The sequence below is a fragment of the Cervus canadensis genome, chromosome 28, assembly GCF_019320065.1.
Source record: "Cervus canadensis isolate Bull #8, Minnesota chromosome 28, ASM1932006v1, whole genome shotgun sequence".
Lineage (NCBI taxonomy): Eukaryota > Metazoa > Chordata > Mammalia > Artiodactyla > Cervidae > Cervus > Cervus canadensis.
Window position 1 is genome coordinate 9,416,849 of NC_057413.1, and position 19,379 is coordinate 9,436,227.

The window sequence follows — 19,379 nt, forward strand, 5'->3', positions numbered from 1 at the left end:
ACAGAAGGGGTAATGCCCTATCAGTGAGTCCTCACGAATAAAATATAGCATATTCAAGCTATGGATGTTTAACCTCACTGTAAAAGCATCTGGTAGGTTTCATTGCATAAAACCATCAGTAATCACTATTACTGAGTTAACAAAGGGAGGAGCTGAACGACATGTGCAGAACAAAAACATTTAACTTATGTTTGAGAAATGCAAAGGAATACTCTGTCCGTGATACATTCGTCTGTGGATATGAACACAGAGAACAATGACCAGAGGGATAGACTCTAAACTTTTGACATTGCTTGCCTCTGGGGGTGGCTAAAGGGATTTTTCATCAGTAATAGTTAACTTTTATTAAGAGAATATATTCACAAATTTTCTTTGTAATTAAAAATTAATAAAAACAAAAAATCATTGAGAGAATGTAATATGGCATCCTAGAACAGAAACAGGACATTAGGTAGAAACTAAGGAAATCTGAATAAACTATGAGCTTGAATTAATAATAATGTCTCTGTATTGGTTCATTAATTATAATAAATGCACCATAGTAACGTAAGGTGTTAGTACTAGTACTAGGAGAAGCCGTAGGCAGAGAATGCTATGGAAACAGTACTCTGTTCACTTTTTCTGTAAAATCTAAAATATAAGGTCAATTCTAAAAAGAACTCACTGGAGAAGACTCTTAAGAGCACCTTGGACTTCAAGGAGATCAAAACAGTCAATCCTAAAGGAAATCAACCCTGAATATTCATTGGAAGGACTGAGGCTGAAGCTGAAGCTCCAATACTTTGGCTACCTGATGTGAAGAGCCAACTCACTAAAAAAGACCCTGATGCTGGGAAAGATTGAAGGCAAAAGGAGAAGGGGGCGGGAGAGGATGAGATGGTTGGATGGCATCATTGACTCAATGGACGTGAATTTGAGCAAACTCTGGGAGACAGTGAAAGACAGGAAACCTGGCATGCTGTAGTCCATGGAGTCAAAAAGTCAGACCCGACTTAACGATTGAATAGTAACAACAACAAATGTCAGGTTAGTACTGGGGAAGCTGTGGGCAGAGGGTGCCATGGAAACTTAGTACTCTCTGTTCACTTTTTGTAAAATCTAAAATATAAGGTCAGTTCTAGGAATAAAACTCATCGAGGGCACTTGGGTTTTCTCATGTGGATTCCCAGTCCCCACCTCGAGAGAGTCTAATTCAGCAGGTCCGGGGGGAAGTCCAATAATTTTCTTCTTATTATCCTGAAGGGGTTCTGATCCTTTGAGTTACTGTGGACAAGGGAAAAAAAAAAAAATCAAAGAAAATCCAGCCATATGCATTGGGCTAACAAAGCAAGTGCCTGAAGTCTTTTCACGGTTTGGATTGAGGAGTTAGGAAGGCAGAAGGGTGGTGTGGCCCGTTTGTCCTCTCTGGGGTGGCTGGTCCAGGAGGGGAGCCTTCTCCCAGCCAGGAGACTGCCCTCCACATGGGCCGCCAGCAGCACAAGGAGCCGCCTCTGCTTTCCCATCACACAGCTCAGCACATGGCTAGTTCTGCAGCTTTTAACTGTATTTCGAGAATAATGTTATAAATAATTTATCCTCCCAATTAAAATGTTTTTCTTCCAGTTAAAATTTTTATGCGTGACCTGAAAAGATGGCCTATTTAGCCCGCCTCTCACTCAGCCACTCAATTTACTGTTCTGAGCTCTTGTTCTCTTAAGACTCTACACAAACACAATCACAACTGCTCTTAGAACAGATGGTTGGTGTGTGTTACGTGGCCTCCCCCTCTTGGTAAGCAAGGGCGTTTGGCACCATATTGAGCATGTTATTATTCACTCCTTCACTCATTCACTTATCCTACCAGCATTTGTGGAGACACTATCGTGTGCTCAGCATCCCTCTAGATGCTGGTCAGACAGCTGAAAAAAAGATGACAGGTTTGTCCTTAATGAAACAGGTGATTGTTAGTTGGACTGAATTGTCCCTCCCTCAGTCACTATAGTCTGGTCAATGAAGTCACAGTAAAGCTGATAAATTATTTCAACTGGAAAATAAGATACTTCCATGACAATGTTTAACACAGACGGACTCAATTACAAGAGTAGACTTTTAGATATTCCTCAAAACATTACACGGGGAAGGCAATGGCACCCTACTCCATTACTCTTGCCTGGAAAATCCCATGGACGGAGGAGCCTGGTAGGCTGCAGTCCATGGGGTCGCGGAGTCAGACACGACTGAGCGACTTCACTTTCACTTTTCACTTTCATGCATTGGAGAAGGAAATGGCAACCCACTCCAGTGTCCTTGCCTGGAGAATCCCAGGGACGGCGGAGCCTGGTGGGCTGCCGTCTATGCGGTCGCACAGAGTCAGACATGACTGAAGTGACTTAGCAGCAGCAGCAAGCAAAACATTACACCTTGAAGATGAAGATTTCAACCGTTCTGAATACCAGCACTAACCGTCCTGCTTCTGAGTTGGGTTAGAGCTGTCAGAACCTCACCACTGGCTTAAGAATGGCCCAGCTAGACTCGGGGTCCCCCAGGCCAGACAGTGCCTCGCGGCACCATCACCTCCATCATCATATGTATGGCTTTGGAGACCGCCAGCATCATTTGGGGAAAGTACACTGAATACACAGGGACCTTTGCCTTTAAAGCACTTAGAATAAAAGGAAAAAGAAAAAAAAAAGAAACTCCCACCATGTGTACTTTCATTCATCATGCCCTTAAAACCAGAGGAGGTTGATAAACTAGAAAGAAAGCCAGGAAACTAAGGGAGGATGAAGCAAATTAGAATATGGAGGCGAAGAGATCATCATGGACGCGGGACGCAGTTGGAGTCTATGTGAACCTTCTGGAAGCCTGGGTGTGGGAAGGAGAGGAGGGGAGGAAGAACAGGAGGAGGAAGGCAGACTAGGGGCGCAGGGGCTGGCGTGGAAAGGGTGAAAGCGGAACCGGAGTGGCAGAGGGGAGGGGTGATGGTTAGTGCCTTTTGAGCAGTGCAGTTAGGTGGCCGGTAATGTACACACCTCTCTCATTTCATCTGTGCAACAGGCATTAGATAAACACCCGAGGCTGAGCTTCCCGGTGCAGGCTCTGCCCTACCTAAGGCAAAGAGGACAGCGGCTTAGCCCTCCTTCCCTGGGGGCTGCGGCACCTGTGGGCAGAAGCTCTGCGGTCCGAAGGGTCCGCTCCAGCCGGGTGTCCACCAGGGACTTGTGGTCACGTCTGTGGGGGGACAGTGCTTGACCTTGTATCTTCCCAAAGGCTTTCACTCAGGGGCAAGGCCTCAGCTAGTCTATACACTGAACCTTGTGCACCTAGTCACCCTCCTGGGTGAACTAGTTAGAGAAAGATATCCCTTCCTTGGGGCCTGTGACCTGGACCCCAGGCAGGAAACAGGGCTCGGGGTACCCAGGGCTGGGCTCTGATATTTATGCACACAAGGGAGCTACCTGGGCCCAGGCATGCTTCTGGGTGGAGGGGCAGCTCGTATTTCCCCCACAAAGTAGAAAGTAAACCATGTCAGGCGGCGCCATCCTCTTTTAATATCGAGCATTGAATTATTCAAAAGCGCTTTGATAGGGGAGCTGGTTTTCCTCACTCCTATTAATCAAATGGCCAAAGCATAAATTGGCTTTCAAAAGGTAGTTAGAAATGAATTTTATCCTTTAAAAAGGAAGAAGAAGAAGAAAAAAAAAGATGAAGTGCCATCCACAAATCTTCACAATGGAATACCCAGGAAAGATAGACAGTCGTAATAAATAGTAAAACCTTTGTATTGATAATATGCCTGTCTGCGAGGGGTTCAAAGCCTCTTCCTGCATTTTTAAGTGTACTCACGCCTCTCAACCTGCGCGTGAGATATGGTGCGCAGGTATTATCATTCCCATTATGATAAGAACCGATTCAGAAAGACGGAATGCCTGGCATACGCTAATATAATACATCATCATCTGAGAAAGATTAGATTTCAGCTGCCCGATGGCCATTCTGTGATCATATACATGATCTGTTGGAAATGACAAGAAGTGGCAGAGCGGCAGTTGGGGTTTAAGACCCACGTTGCAAACGAGCATTTTGGATGGCCATGCTTAGCAGCTGAGATGAATGGTGCCTCATTTACTATTGTTAATAAACATCCCTCTGCCCCCAATCCCAGAGGCAGACTTGACTGCCCAGCCCAGTCTGGGGCTGACTGGCTTCCAGCAGAAGCAGGAGGAACAGGGCTCAGAGCCTCCAAGGTAAGCACATGACAAGGTGCTTGCCCATTAATAACAATACTTCTTTCATTGGGAGTAGACTGTCTTGGGGGAACTGTGCTAAGCCCTTCATCTTTCAGAACTCTCATGAGAACCTTGTGAGCAAAGTCTCCTTGTCCACGTGGCACACAGATGTTAAAAGACCCATCCAAGCCTGTGCCGCTGCTTAAAGGGCAAAGCTGAGACTTGAACTCAGAGGCACCTCTGACTCAAAAGACATGGATCTGAAGTACTCTGCTGTGTTCCCTCTAACCAAAGTATGTCCCTAAAATGTAAACACCGATTCTTCTCCACATCCTTGCAAATGTTAACCTGTGCGTGCTCGCTCAGTCGTGTTCCAACTCTTTGCAACCCTGTGAACTGTAGCCTACCAGGCTCCTCTGTCCATGGGATTTTCCCAGCAATAATACTGGAGTGTGTTGCCATTTCCTTCTCCGGAGGATCTTCCTGACCCAGGGATGGAACCTGCGTCTCCTGCATTGCAGGTGGATTCTTTACTGCTAAGCCACCTGTGAAGGTTGGGTGAAGCCCACACAAATTGGCGAGGCCATCTGCTCTCCTCAGTCTACCACTCACGTGGGAGATACGCTCACAGACACACCGGAATAACATTTTACCAGCCCTCTGGGCATCCCAGTCAAGTTGACAGCTACTATTAACCATCACATCAGGTTAGTTCTCAGCCAACATTTTTGGAGAAATCGATGAGATTCGACTACATAATATTAGCGTGCATCTCAGGAAATAAAGGTAGTTATCATTCTGTGAAACAGTTGTTTCAAATGCGCCTGTGTGTGTGAGTAGACGCACATACTCCTGGGTCATCAAGAAAAGCCTGAGAAGCACCGATTTCGGGTCCCCTCTGCCCCTCAGCTTCCTTGAACTTCCCTTCTCCCCACTCACGACCACTTCAAAAAGACCCCTGCATCCTGGAACACACCGTGGTGTGTGGTTTTGGAGACATGTTTGCTAAAGATTGGCAGCAAAAGCTAGAAATCTTCCTATTGGCTCCATGTGCCTCCTGGGTTTTCGTTGATTTCATTTTTTGAATTATGTGTGGATTTCACGCTGCAGGAGGGGCTGGTGGCAGGATCTCTGTGAGCCAACATTGATGACGCCAACCTGAGTCCACCAGCAGTTCTGGGGTGTGGGCTGCAGTCAATAAGGAGCAGGAGAGACTAAATAATTAATAATTCAATGATTGAGGCTTGGAGCAGGCTTGGAACTTGCAAAAGTGGAGGAGAACTTTTAAACCTCTAAACCAAGGCCACCAGGGGTACCAGCTTTGTTGAGTGAATTTATATCTGAGCTAAGCTGGCTGAGAGCAAGAAACACACGGAGAATGTGATTCAAAGGTGTGTAGAGGGTGCCCCAAGGCTCTCTCCCCATTCTAGATTGGCAAGTTTACCAGTACTCGGGGCCCTTTGGGGACCTGGACTGCAGTAGAGACAGAAGTAGAAGGTCCCACTGGGAGGAGGGAGGCTGAGTCCAGACACACGCAGGTGTGTAGGAGAACACCCCTACACACCGATCCCATCTTCAGAGTCCCCGAGCTGGCAGTAGGGAAAGAAATGAAAGTACAGCAATGTCGGACAGGGGCTGAGATGGGGGGACCGGGAGGCTGGGTGTCCTGCTTCCCTTCCTCTGCCCTAAGGAGAAATCGTGAACTGTGTGGCTTAAATCTTAAACAACAGACATTTATTTTCTCACATATCTGGAGCTGGGGGTCTGAGATCAGGGGGCCGGTGTGGTCAGGGTCTGGTAAAAGTTCACTTCCTGGCTTGCAGCTGGCCACCCGCTCCCCAGGGGACCCACACGGTGGAGAGAGAGAGTGCTCTGGTGTCTCTGCTTGTAAGGCCATCAGTCCAATCAGATCTAAGCGCCATCCGTGTGGCCTCCTGAGCCTTTATTCCTTCCACGAAGGCCATAGCTCCAAACAGTCACCCCATGTTAGCGCTTCAACATGTGAACTCAGCGTGGGGTGGGGACACAGTTCAGTCCTGGGGCCTCCCAGGTGGCGTTAGTGGTAAAGAATCCGCCTGCCAATGCAGGAGACGCAAGAGACGCGGGTTCGATCCCTGGGTCAGGAAGATTCCCTGGAGAAGGAGCTGGCAATCTGCTCCAGTACTCTTGCCTGGAAAATCCCATGGATGGAGAAGCCTGGCGGGGTTACAGTCCATGGGGTTGCAGAGTCGGACACAGCTGAATGACTGAGCCCAGCCCTCTGCATAGCACTCCCATTTCAGCACATACCCTGACCCGACACTGATCACCTGTCCTTCCTTCACACTAGCCAACACCAGAGGAGCCCTGCCAGCTGAAGGCAGGTATGATCTGGGGGAGAAAGTAGTTACAGAAGTCAGAGCACCCCTACCTGCAGGGAAAGAGGCTCAGCCTGGCATGCTAAGGAGACGTTCTTCGTTCTGTTGTGAGCTTCCACCTGGTTTCCCATCCAACCAGCCATCCTTTTGTTTTCCCCGTAACGAAGGCAGAAAATTAAAATAAAAACCCCCTCACATCACCCAGATCTCCAGAGGGTACAATTAATAGAGGTCTTTCGGTGTCTAACTCACATGTTTCATGAATGCGTGCATTTTTAGCCAATGTCTTGAATGACTTTGTAATTAAACAAAGTAACACTTTATAAAAACAGCACAAAAACACTTTATAAAAACACAAAGTAATAGCACAAGCGACTCATTGAGTAAATATGCAAGGGTGATGAAAGCCCTTGGCTCACATTCTATAAAGTGCCATGAAAGGGTGGGATTTGCAGAAAGAACTGCCTCTGAGGGGGCTCTTTTCCAGTCCACTACATGATTTTACAGGGGAGAGTGAAAAGATCATTTCTCTATGCAAAAAGAAAATCAAGGAAACAAGTTAGCCACGTGCGTAAAAGTAGTGATGCATCCCAGTGCCTCTAGAGTGGATGGGAGCCACGCTAGAAACTTCTAGAAGCTTCACAACTCCCGGAAAGTCCTGTCACCTGATTAGGTTGGGAGCTACCCGCACCTGATTCCCATCCCCACCCAGGGTGGTTGAAATCCATGCCTGCTCTCAACCGCGTCCTGAATATAAAGAAAGCATCCTTTCTGTTTCAGACGCCGGGGTAGCAACTGCAGCCTGGAATGGTGAAAGGGCTTTATTAGAGCGCTAAGTGTGGGTAGCGGAAGCCGCTGGGCCCCGGCTTTATTAAACCGTAGCTCTTCCCTGCTGGCACCTTGTTATTGCCAGGGCTATTGTGAGGCTGAATGAGGAGCACGCAAGCTAAGGGGAGAGTTTTAAAAAGGAAAGATGAGCCCAGACACAGGAGGGGGTGCTTCTGCTTATCAATGCACAGGAAAGCTTAGGACGAACAGTCGTGTACGACGCTCACATGACGGAGAGGAACTGGGTCTCGCTCGGCTGCACCCCACACTTGAGCCCCATGACAGGACATGGGGTTCCCTTGTGGGCTCCCTTGTGTGGCTTTAAGGGACCCCCTTCCCACACTGCTCCTCCGTCCGGAGCTGTGGCTCCTCCCAGCAAGGATGCCATCAGCACCCAGGCAGCCCGCTGGTTCCAGAGATGTCCTGCCGGAGGAAGCACTCCACTTTGCTGCTGTGAACTCCCCGCCACGAGGCGAGGGCCCACCCAGGGTGCCAACCCCAGGAGGGGAAGAGCTCTGTGATCCCTGAGAAGGACCCGGAAGGGTTTGCTCACAGTCCTATGCTCTCTGCTTCTCGTTTCCTCTGGTCAGTGTGCCCCGAGAGCCTGTGCGACTGTGGACAGTGCAGGTCTGTCCGGTGTCAGCCACACAGAGCCGCCCTGGGCCCTGTCCATGGATGGGTCACCCCGCACTTGCCAGCCCTCGTGCAGAGAGCCTCGTCCCCACGAGGCATCACCAGTGACCACCCCAAGCCTTTACTGACTGGAGAGAGGTCTCTGCAGACTTAGGTGCATGGACCATTCGTCTCCTACTCTCTGCCCATCTTTGTGCCTTTTCCTCCTCTGTCTCTTCCATTTTTCTGTACAGAGAGAGCCCTCCAGTGGTCCCTGCATTGCGGCCCGTATCAGCCCCTTAGGGCATGTGTATAAGGAGGCTCCCCTTGAATTAGGGGAAATGTGAGCATTCGCTGTGTGACCTTGGATAAGTCCTTTCATCTCTCCAGGTACCACAACTACAACCACGAGATGAGAGAGTGGAGCCTGCTGACATCTAAGATTCTTTCCAGCCTTGAGAACTCTGATTGTCTCTGTGTAGAGACCCCTAGACCCCACCTCTGCGCCTTTTCTGTAGGAGCCACCGTGAGCAGTCCTGCTGTGGCTGTTCTGTTGAAAGTGGGGGTTCTATCCCCCAGCTGCTCAGAGAAGAGCATTAAGCACCCTTGCCCCCACTTTTCAGTTATTGTATTATTGTCTGTTTCACTGTTCAGATCTATTAATATTTGCTTTATACATTTAGGTGCTCTTATGTTGGGTGCATTGGAGAAGGAAATGGCAACCCCCTCCAGTATTCTTGCCTGGAAAATCCCATGGACAGAGGAGCCTGGCAGGCTACAGTCCATGGAGTCACATAACAGTCAGACACAACTTAACGACTAAACAACAACAGCAATAATGTTGGATGCATGCGTGTGTGTGTGTGCGCTAAGTCGCTTCAGTCATGTGACCCCATGGACTGGAGCCCGCCAGGCTCCTCTGTCCATAGAATTCTCCAGGCAAGAATACTGGAGTGGGTTGCCATGCCTTCCTAAAGGGGATCTTCCTGACCAGGGATTGAACCTGCAGGCAGATTCTTTACTACTGAACTACCGAGGAAGTCTGTTGGGTGCATAAATATTTACAAATATTTATATCCTCTTGTTGAATTGACTTCTTTATCACTCTGTAATGGTCTTGGCTTAAAGTCTACTCTGGCTGATTCGCCTGGCTGTCCTCGCTTTTTAATTTTCATTTTTATGAAAATGTCAACGACACCTAGAGTGATTATTGATAGACATGTACTAGTTGCCATTTGGGTAATCGTTTTTGGGTTGCTTTGTAATTCCCTCATTCCTTTCTTCTCTTGCTCTCTGTTTTTGTGATTGAGGACTTTCTATAGTGGTTTTCTTGTATTCCTTTCTCCTTGTCTTTTGTGTATCTACTGTAAGTTTTGCTTTGTGGTTGGTTACCATGAAGCTTACATAAAACAACTCATGTTTATTACAGTCTCTTTTAGGCCGATGATAACCTAACTTCAAATGCATATTAAAGCTCTACATTTTTACCCTTCCCTCCCAATTTTATGTTTTTGATGTCGCAATTCATAACACATTATCATAGTTATTTTTAATAAATAATCATTGTGTAACCATTAACAAATTATTGTACAGTTGTTTTTAATAATTTTGTCTTTTAACCTTCATACTAGATTTATAAGTGATTTAGCCACCACCACTACAACATGAGAGTATTCCAAATTTAACCATATATTTTTTTTACCAGTGGGATTTATACTTTCATATGTTTTCCTGTTACTAATTAGCATCCACCTGTTTCAGCTTGAAGACTCCCCTTTAATATTTCAAGTAAGACCAATCTAGTGGTACTGAACTATTTCTTTGTCAACTATAATTTTGTGAGTCTCATGGACACAAAGCCTCACTGACTTTCAGAGCAAGGTTCTTTGGGGGCCCATCCCTCAAGTGGGTTTCCCTGCTAGCTCAGATCATAAAGAATTTGCCTGCAATACAGGAGACCCAGGTTCAATTCCCTGGGTTGGGAAGATCCCCTGAAAGAGGAAATCTTTCTCCTGGAGAATCCCATGGATGGAGGAGCCTGGGGGGCTACAGTTCATAGGGTCACAAAGAGTCAGACATGACAGAGCAACTAACCCTAATGCAGGAGACATAAGAGACATGGGTTCAATCCCTGTGTGGGGAAGATCCCCTGGAGGAGGGCATGGCAACCCACTCCAGTATTCTTGCCTGGAGAATCCCATGGACAGAGGAGCCTGCTGAGCTCCAGTCCATGGGGTCACAAAGAGTTGCACAGGACTGAAGCGACTTAGCACACACGCCTTCAAGTGGGAGTCTCCAAACTGGGGGCACTGGATGTTGGGTCTTTTGCTCCTTGGAAAGAATCTAGGAGTTGTGAGTCCCCTCACTCCCATCGATTGTATGCCGCTGTGCCAAAGGTGGGGTTTAAGGCAAGAGTGTGTCTGAGCCTTTCCACCTGTTTTGATGTGGGGATTTTTCTCATTCACCTCATGTGCAGGGGTCACTCAGCTGTGTCTGGGTTTCTTCACTGGGAATTTTCCATGTGTAGCTATAGATTTGGTGTGTCCATGGGAGGAGATGAGACCTGGGGCCTCCTGTGTCATCACCTTGCACTGGAATTCCATTTCATACTTTGTTAAGCTGTGAGTGAGTCTAGGTCTCAGGACAGGCCTTGTAAACTTGAAAGGCCCAGCAGAGGAGGGAACACGGAGGCATCACGGGTTCTCGAATAAGGTGTGTGGATTTCTGCGTCCTGTCACATCGTCCCTGCGTCCGGCACTCAGGAGAGTGCCCAGCTTCTGCCCACTCGCCGTTCCGTGGGTGTGCCCTCCCTGACCAGCTCTCACTGCGCTGTCCCTCTCTGCCACTAAGTGCTCCCTCTGCCCTGTTTCTAAACGGTTTTTCCAAACCCACGTTCCCGAACAGGGGAATGATCTAAGCAGTTGCAGAAGGTGGCAGTTTGGGGGTGTGGGAGGGATGGGTTGTGCGGGGGCTGGTGGCTCAGGCATGACTCTGGTTGCACTGGGAAAGGGAGCCGAGCTGTTCGGGGTTTGCCCCAGGGGGCCTGCCCTCAGAGCAGGGCCCCTCGTTGCTGTCTTTCCCCTGATCTCTTCTGGCTCGGGGTCCTAGAGGAGACCCGTGATCATGAGAGCCTGGGGGAAAGAGTCCCTTCTGCATCAGGACTGAACAGGGCCGTGCCTGGAGCCAGGCATGCCCCCCATGACTGGAGCCACCCCTGAAACCCCAGGGCCTTATCTCAGCTCCCTTGAGATTGGTGGTGAGCAAGGTGTATGTTCTGAGACCTAGGCAGATGGAGCCCTTGAAACCACTGTGAAATCATGACAAAAGTGAGAGGGAAAAGGAAATGAGCAGAAGGAAGGGGAAAAAAGCCAAGAGCAAGAAACTGGGAGGAGCGGGGCGGTTCATATTAAAGAAGCCCGCGAACAGACGGGCACGACTTGCTTTGGTGTGGGGACATAGCCCCTCTTTGTCATAAGGTGATGCTGTCAGACAGCATGCTTGTAGGAACACACTTCTTTGAAACCCAACAGGACATGTGTTTCCACAGTGTCTTTTTCTCTCTTAGTCTCACTGATTATTCATGGAGCTCCTAGTGGGTGCCAGATACAGTGCCAAGCAGTTGATATTATCAGAATAAATCTTCAAAAGGTTAGTCACTCAGTTATGTCCAACTCTTTGCGATCCCATGGACTGTATGTAGCTCACCAGGCTCCTCTGTCCTTGAAATTCTCCTGGCAAGAATACTGGAGTGGGTTGCCATTTCCTTCTCCAAAATCTTCATAAAACCTTGTGAGATAGACATTTTTATCCCATTTTAAAGGTGAGAAAAACCAAGTTCAGAAAAGGTAATTGTCTTGGGCAGGCAGCGGGGACAGCTGGAATTGAAGACTCTTTTTCCGGGGTTCTTGATCCTTCTACTTATGTGTATTGTCCCTCTTTCTTTGCTCTCTTTCCCTGCTAATTGGCAAAAGGTCATGATGATCATCACTTTCTCTTTTTTTAAAGGATTCTTTAAAATAATATGTGTTCATTTGGCTGTGCTGGGTCTTTGGTCACATGGTATCTTCGATCTTCCTTGTGGCATGCGGGATCTTTGGTTGTGGCTTGGAAGCTCTTAATTGCATCATGTGAAATCTAGTTCTCTGACCAGAGATTGAACCCGGGCCCCCTGCATTGGGAGCACAGAGTCTTAGCCCCTGGGCCATCACTGTCTTTCTTAAACTAATAAGATTTGCAAGTGCACACTCAAAGTTTGTTCATTCGGTAAAGACTTAATTGAATTCCTACTGTGTGCCAAGCAACATGGCTTCCCTGGTGGCTCAGTAGTAAAGAATCTGCCTGCCAAGCAGAAGTCATGAGTTCGATCCTTGGTTGGAGAAGATTCCCTGGAGAAGGAAATGGCAACCCACTCCAGTATTCTTGCCTGGGAAATCCCATGGACAGAGGAGCCTGGTGGGCTACAGTCCATGGGGTTGCAAAGAGTGGACACGACTTAGCAACTGAGAGTGCATGCATGCCAAGCAGCACACTGGCATGAAGACGTGTGAGTCACATAAGAACCCCAGGAAAAGCCCTTCTCCCCAGGCAATGTCTTCTCCTGATGTACTGCATTGCTGCTCCTAGTAGGGCTTCAGGATGTAATCTGAACAACGGCAGGCCAGGAAATTTAGAGCTGAAATTCCTTTCCTGTACCATCAGAATCATGTGGGTTTCTTAGAAAAATAATCTGTAGATGAAATACAGATTTCTTCGGTGGCTGGAAACCTGGGTCATGGCACTAGCATCACTGTGTGACTGCCCTGGGCCTCAGTTTCCCCATTTGTCCCACCGGGGCTTGGGCCACGTGATCACTATGTGCTTCTCAGCTCTAACATTTCATCAACTTAACCAAGTTCTCCACTTCAATCTTCTGTCTAGGCGAATGAATACTGAGGCCCATTTTGAAAATGTGAGCTGTTGGTGAGTTTTTCTTATCCCTAAGCCTTAGGTTCTCCTGGTGACATACAGCTTCATCAGTTGTTTTTGCTTCTGCACCTCTGAGTCATTTGTCATTTGTAGGCACTTTATCTTTGTCATGGTTACCAACGTTCACTTCCATAAGAGAGAGGCACATACCCCAAATCTAGAAGTATACTTAATTATGAGCTATATGCTTTCCTCAAAAAACAACCTACAAGTCAAGAAACCACTAATGGAATCCTTCTTTCAATGTAGCCAAACCACTTGCATTATTATAAAGAGAGAATAAAAAGTAGAGGCAACATATTTTTGTTTGTCTAATCTGCATTTTTATATAATCAGATTACTTTCACGAGAGATGCAAGAACAGAATTTAAAAGTCTATTCAAGTTGGTACAGTTTAAGACAGGGGCCAGACACAATTTCTTTTTTTTCCCTAGAAACTTTAAAAAACTCATTTCTCTCTTCCTGCTGATTTGTTATCAATGGCGATATGTTCTATGCCAACTGTATATATCATACAGATATAATCCTTCACTGATCCTTCCAGAACAGCTACTGCTGTGCCCATGTCGTGGATGGGGACACTGAAGTTCAGGGAGGGTATGTCATCTATGCAAGTTCATTTGGATGAGGAGTGGGAGATGTAGGGTTCAAGTTTAGTTCAGTGTAAACCCAAATGGTTACCCTTTCTCTGCAAGGAAGGGAGAGTATCCATACACAATCGCTGCCTGGAAGCCAGAGAAAAGTGGACCAAAAAACCAGAGAGTTTAAAACACAACCAGACATTAGCAAGGAGAAAGTGGCTTCTGTAAGGCTTTCTCCACAAAACAAGAAGGAAGAGGAGGCTAATCTCAGCCCTGCACACCTTTATATGAGTTAGTAAAGGTTCCCCTTCCTGGCTCCCAGGTAGCTCAGATGGTAAAGAATCTGCCTGCAACTCGGGAGACCTGGGTTCCATCCCTGGGTCAGGAATCCTGGAGAAGGGAATGGCTACCTACTCCAGTGTTCTTGCCTGTAGAATTCCATGGACACAGTCCACAGGGTCGCAAAGAGTCAGACATGACTAAGCGACTAACACTTTGACTTTCATCTCTTCCTCGAGGGGGGTACCCCCACATGCCAGTGGACTGTTGTGTGCAGGAGGGCTGACCTTTCACCCCTTGTATGAGGACCCTGGCCTAGGGGACACTTCGGACATCACTACCCTATGGACAGAGAAGAGGAGGTACCAGTAGGCAGAGAGCGGCCCAGGGTAACCAGGAGGGTCTCGGAATGTTGGAATGGCTGGAGACCAGAAAAAGATGGCCGTATTTATTTCATGATCTCCAAATATTTATACTTCTCACTCTTTCTTTTACTTTGCAAATAGTTTAGTGGGCAGAGGGAAACTCTTCTTATGGTTGAAGAGGTTTAGCTTCATTTCCAGATGCCAAGTCAGTTACAGTGTGACCACACTTCCCAGAAATGGTGGGGCTAAAAGCCAGGGCAGAAGTAGCGCACGGTTCTTCTTGTGAATTGTCCCAATGAAAGTTCAAGGAGGCTTATAGGTATTCCCCTCTGACAACTAGGCTGCTGGTCTGACAGTTTGTGCCTGTGACTGTCTGCTGTGTCTTGGTTTCTCCTTCTCTGCTTTCTTTAGCTCATTACGTCTCTGCACAATCTGTGATGTTTGGGCTTTAATTAATAATAGCAATAATAAATAATAATAATACAAAGATGGAGATGGAGGAGGCTGAGGAGGAAGGAAAAAACATCACATGGACTAAGATAATCTAGTGTGAAAGTGTTAGTTGCTCAGTTGTGTCCGACTCTTTGTGACCCCAAGGACTGTAGCCCCCCAGGCGCCTCTGTCCATGGGATTCTCCAGGCAAACAAGTACTGGAGTGGGTTGCCATTTTCTCCTCCAGGGGATCTTCCTGACCCAGGGATTGAACCGTGCCCCTTATGTCTACCTATATTGGCAGGTGGATTCTTTACCACTTGGGCCACCTGGGAAGCCCCTTGACACTAATAGGTATTTCATAAGTGTTTGTTTCAGGAATAGGTGAATTAAGTTATACATTGGAAAAAATATCTGAATCTTGTTGCAAATATGAGGGAAAACTGTGAGAATGTGTGTATGTAAGTGTGTACAGTGAAGAGATGGTGGGGAGAGGCAGCAGAAGGGGAGAGTTATGGAATCTGAGAGGAAGTGGGCTCATCTGTCTGCTCAAGGAGCACTGCCTGTAAATCAGAGGGAGAAAATCATTGATGACTTTTGCCATCAAACTGGGGATGTGGGGAAAACCTCAAAGTCACTCAGTGAGAAGGGTGGCTGAGATGGGGGCATAGCTCTGTCCACTGCAAGAAAAACCCACCCCCCAGTTTGGAGGGAGTTCATCAATTTATTCCTTCCCTTCCCTGCTAGCAAAGGATCTTGTCTACTTTTCTGGGTCCAAGATAATCAGAGAAATAACCTGGGCCAGAGGTGGTAGTCAGGGGCATGGGAATGTGAAAGCCTTCTTTCTCCATTTTCCAGCTTTCCTTACCGTTAAGTTGTGGATTGAGAGTGGCTTTAAAAATTCATATAACAATTAAAATAAGATACTTTTAAAAAGCAAATGCCAGCATATGGAGTATTGGCATATTGGCTCACTCTCTCTCTCTCTGCCATCTCCTCCCTTTCTCTCCTTCTCTCCCCTCCCTATGCCCCTATGCACATCATGTATTCCTTTTATTCCAATTCATCTGTGGTCTGAGTGAGGTATTTGTAACGAAGCTGGAGCCTTTCTTCCTGAATGTGTACCTCGGGTGCTGCAGGGCAGAGGTCCCCAACCTTTTTGTTACCAGGGACTGGTTTCATGGAAGACCATTTTTCCATGAACTGGTGAGGCCAGGGATGGTTTTGGGATGATGTCATAGCTCAGTTGGTAAAGAATCTGCCTGCAATGCAGGAGACCCGGGTTTGATTCCTGGGTCTGGGAAGATCCCCTGGAGAAGGAAATGGCAACCCACCCACTATCCTTGCCTGGAGAATCCCACGGACAGAGGTGCCTTGCAGGCTACAGTCCATGGGGTCGCAAGAGTTGGACACGACTGACTGACTAAAGAGAGAGAGAGGGACAGTGCATTTATTGTGTGCTTTATTTTTATTATTATCACATCAACTCCACCTCAGATCATCAGGCATTAGATCCTGGAGGCTGAGGGACCCTGTTGTAGGGCACGCCCAACGAGTGGATTGATCAGCCCCATAAACCCATCTGTTGTGACTGAGGCTTAAATGGAAGGTGAACTTCACAGGAGACTTCAGATGGAAGGAGTGGTGGGAGGAGGTGCCAAGGGGCCAGCACCCCAGATAGTGAGGGCAGAAGCTGTGGGCCTCTCCCTTCAGGAAGGACGTGGGCAGGCCCTCAGGGGCGACCCGGTGCCAGACCAGAGGGGAAGAGAGGTGTGCCCGTGGGCGTCTGGGACAGGACAGCGGCTCTGGGGAGCACCACGCCTGGCCATGTTGGTGGCAGGGATGGGGTGAACCGTCCGCAGGAGGGCTCTGAGAGGGACAGATTAGATGGGAATAAAGTGAGCATCACCATGTGAATTTCACCTGACTTCCAGATCACTCTCCAGGACACCCTTCAATAACAGCTTTGGGGAAAATAAACAGAGAACTAGGTCCTGCCTCCTCTCTCATCATACTCACAGCCCTTCCTGTCACTTTTGGAAAAACAAGCAAGTTAGTTGCCAGCAAATTCCGTTAACTTAGGCACATTTCATTTTTGCGAAGTTGAAAATGCAAAAACTGGTTTTGGATCCACAAGACAAGACCCTCTGCTTACAAAAGCCTGATTTTCCCATCCTTGGTGTTTCTCTTCTAAGAGATGGTATGACAATTCTAAACCACTCTGTTAAACTTTGTTTCCGTAGAAAGTTTATTCGTCTACCAAAGAACTCAACTCGTTCTCCAGGGAATTAAGGCCAGAGGAGAACAGGAATGGTGAGTGCGTGTTGGATTTATCACACTCATGTTTATGTGTGTGACGGCCGTGTTCTCCCCTCCAGCATGTGTGCACCTTAGTGACTGCGTCATGCTAGTATTTATGGGGCCCTGGTCGTGTGGGAGGCACTCAGTGACCAGTATACAAAAAGCTCAACAGTTCTAGGGCAATTACAGGGTTTCTGACACAACGTAGCACATACATACTAAATCTCTCTCTGTGTTGTGAGTGGCTTCGAACATTTATTAATACTGCTTCTCAGAGCTGTTTCTTCATATAAGCACAGAATTATAACATCCTGCCTCCTGATTTGCTATACAGTAAAATTACCTTAATTGGGCCCAGCATTTTGGAATTTGTATTAATTAAGGCACGTGATCTTATTGGGTAAGAAGTTTGAATGAAGGGTTGTAATTTAGAAATCTGTAAGTTTATGAGATCTACACTTATTACACAATGTTTGTACAAATGAAATCCTAGATTCATTTAGCTAATTTTCCTTATTAGTACCCCATTCATTTCTGAGTTTATAGCAAAAAAGAAAAAAGAAGAAAGAAATACTGTAACATAATTATTAGTGTTTCTTTAAACAAATCCTAGAGGAAGAATGTTTTTTAAAAATTAATTCAAATGAGGCTCACACTCTCCCATTTCTCAAAATAATAAGAGATTTTACTCTATTTAATTCCAGTTCCTCGGCAGCTCTCTTTACCCATGTGAGAAGAAAGTTAGCGAAGCCTTGGGGAGGAGACGTGCGGTTCAGAGCCACGAAGCTGAAGCTCTGTGTTTCCAGGTGCTGTTTGGTAGGCGCCGTTTCTTCCTCCGGACCTACCATGGCCAAGAGCCACGTCACCTTTGCTACTGACTACAGCTTCCCCTTGATCATTACATGTGTTCATTTCCTGGCCTGGTTTTCCTACAGCAACCAAAAAAAAAAAAAGTCGGACTGTCACCTTCCTTTTCCCACAGCTCAGGAGTCTGGACACATTCTGATGAGGCTTTATCTAAGGGGGTGGGTACGGGCATAAGGAGGTGTCATAAAGGAAAGCCTCTCCCACCACCAGAAGCTCCCCTTTGGCTCACCTCCTCTGGGAAGCCTCCTTGGGACCCTTACGAGGCCTGGATGAGTTGTTTTTGCTCTCTTAGTGCACTTAGGAGCAACATGCAAAGAATAGGAGTTTTAGAGCCTCACAGCCCAAGCTGGGATCTCAGGGCTAATATTTGTAGCGGTGTAACCTTAGGCAAAGTTCCTGAGTCTCTTACAGTCTCTTTCCTTAAACAAAGTGGATAATAAAACTTACTGGAGGGTTTTGTTCTTGTTTTTTAGATGCTTAGTCATCTTCAGCTCTTTGCCACTCCATGGACTGTAGCTCACCAGGCTCCTCTGACCGTGGGATTCTCCAGGCAAGAATACTGGAGTGGGTTGCCATTGCCCTCTCCGGGGGATCTTCCCAACCCAAGGATTGAACCCTCATCACTTGCATCTCCTGAGTTGCAGGTGGATTCTTTACCGCTGCACCACCTGGGAAGCCCTATGGGAGAGTAGTAGGAGGATCAGAGAGAATTTGCTTGAACATACATAGTACCAGAATAGATAATACTCACAAGTGGTAATTCTTTTTATTTTGACAACACTTCCCACACTGTTCTCTGATCATGTTTACCTATCCTATCTGGCATCTCCTCAGGATTGTGAGCTTTTCTAGAGGATATTTCTCTATCCCTAGACGCTGGGACAAAATCTGGCATAGAGGGGATATTATATGAATGTATTTTGGATGAGTGAATCAATGAGTCCATGAGAATGCCTGGATACATCTCTAATAGCCTGATTTGGTTCATCTATTGTGGAGCAAATTTATTTCTTGAAACACATTGATAAAGAATCTGCCTGCTAATGCAGGAGATGCAAGAGATGAGGGTTCAATTCCTGATTCAGGAAGATCCTCGGGATTAGGAAATGGCAACTTGCTCCAGTATTCTTGTCTGGAAAATTCCATGGGTAGAGGAGTCTGGCAGGCTACAATCCATAAGATCACCAAGAGTCAGACACAACTGAGCATACACACACATATTTGAGATGAGACTATTTATTCTAAACAATGAGGAAATCAATAAAAAGGAAAAAAGCAAAGTAAAGAAATTGGATTCAATATTTTGGTTCTTAAAATGGAGCATGCCCATGGATCATTATAAAACTCAGTATACGAAATCAAGAGGTAACTGGCCATGTCACAGGCTAGACTGTGCACACTTTGTGCTTTCAAATGATGGGTATAAAATGAAAAACTGGAACATGGCAGGTTTTTCTCTCCACCTCAACCCCCAGCACCTCTCATTTATCAGCAGGATGATCACTATTTTCCTTCCAAGTACCACTCATGGGGAGCATTGAGATCTTACAGAAACTTGCAGAATGAACAATTGTTGGCATCTCC

General features: G+C 46.8%; 1 protein-coding gene across 4 annotated transcripts in view; it reads left to right on the forward strand.

The window, feature by feature from the left end:
- The window catches only part of LOC122429878, a 136,134-nt gene extending 117,003 nt beyond the window's left edge, over positions 1-19,131 (forward strand). For 3 of the 4 annotated variants that reach the window (XR_006266171.1, XR_006266178.1, XM_043450547.1), the window contains 2 exons: positions 16,871-16,940; positions 17,633-19,131. Coding sequence is in view for 1 of the 4 variants with exons in the window: in XM_043450547.1 (XP_043306482.1) it covers positions 16,871-16,940; positions 17,633-17,969 (407 nt within the window). In the remaining 3 variants the exon portion in view is untranslated. The remainder of the gene's footprint in view (positions 1-16,870; positions 16,941-17,632) is intronic. The other variant, XR_006266169.1, reaches the window with a different exon arrangement.
- The last annotated feature ends 248 nt before the right edge of the window (positions 19,132-19,379 follow it).